Raw genomic sequence first — 1007 nt, forward strand, 5'->3', positions numbered from 1 at the left:
CATTAATCACGGGAATAAAATAAATCACCCATAATTGAAGAAACATCAATATTAATTATATTTCACTTCCAAAAGAATGCAATCATTGACGAGTTCTGACTTTAACCCAAAATATATATTATAAGTCTAAAACTTCAATTCAAATCCAGGGTTGATTCAGATCCCTGACCCCGAAAGGTTACAAGTTGACCATAACTACACATTATTAGAAGAAAATGATATCTAAATTCACAACCCAGATAACCACATTGCAAGAAATGATAAAGGAAACAATGCAAGGCGTGAAATTAAAATGCATGTGAAGAGGTACTAACACTAATGTCTTCACTGATGTTAGTGAACTCTTCTTTGGCCTTCTTGGTAATCCACGAGCTTCCAATCTTCAAGCTTGAAGCTTTTGTGAGAACCTTCTCCATATTTTTTCTGGGGTTCCAATGAGATGAGAGAATCTCTCACACTATAGTGTGGAAACTTGAAAGTGAAGTTATAAGCACCAACAAATACAAAGGAAAGGAAAGGAAAGGAAAGGAAGGGGGAAAGGGTATGTGAAAGATGAAAGAATGAGTGAAAGAGAAGATATGAAAAGGTTTCGCCTTTGCTAATAGAAACACAGTGCAACAGAGCTGGCAAATGGGAAAAGGACAAAAAGCGATGATGCACACTTTAGAAAGCGGCGTTTCACTCACTCGCACCCTTTTTTCAATTGAGTTTATTTTTTGAAAAAATTAAAATTAAAATAATTTAGTTAACATGTATTTTAAAAATTCTAAAAATGCATATTAAAGTTATTAATTAAAAAATATTTTAGGTAAATATAAAAAATAATCTTTTAATACATTTCTTATATATTTGAAGGATTACAAGTGTTCATAACACGCAGCGGAAGTAATAAAGTAATCCTATTGATCTATTTTGTGCTTAAAACTTTATTGAAATAAGATGGGTTAGATGCCAATACCTGAGTACCCTAGTGAATGAACACTTTCTCCTTCGATAGTACGAAGGTA

General features: G+C 32.6%; 1 protein-coding gene across 1 annotated transcript in view; it reads right to left on the reverse strand.

Annotated features, from left to right (window-relative positions):
* LOC107641896 (uncharacterized protein At5g01610) overlaps positions 1 to 620 on the reverse strand; it is a 2354-nt gene extending 1734 nt beyond the window's left edge. The window contains exon 1 of the mRNA XM_016345296.2: positions 315 to 620. Within this exon, the coding sequence (XP_016200782.1) occupies positions 315 to 416 (102 nt within the window). The 5' untranslated portion in view covers positions 417 to 620. The remainder of the gene's footprint in view (positions 1 to 314) is intronic.

Source organism: Arachis ipaensis, chromosome B05 (assembly GCF_000816755.2).
Source record: "Arachis ipaensis cultivar K30076 chromosome B05, Araip1.1, whole genome shotgun sequence".
Lineage (NCBI taxonomy): Eukaryota > Viridiplantae > Streptophyta > Magnoliopsida > Fabales > Fabaceae > Arachis > Arachis ipaensis.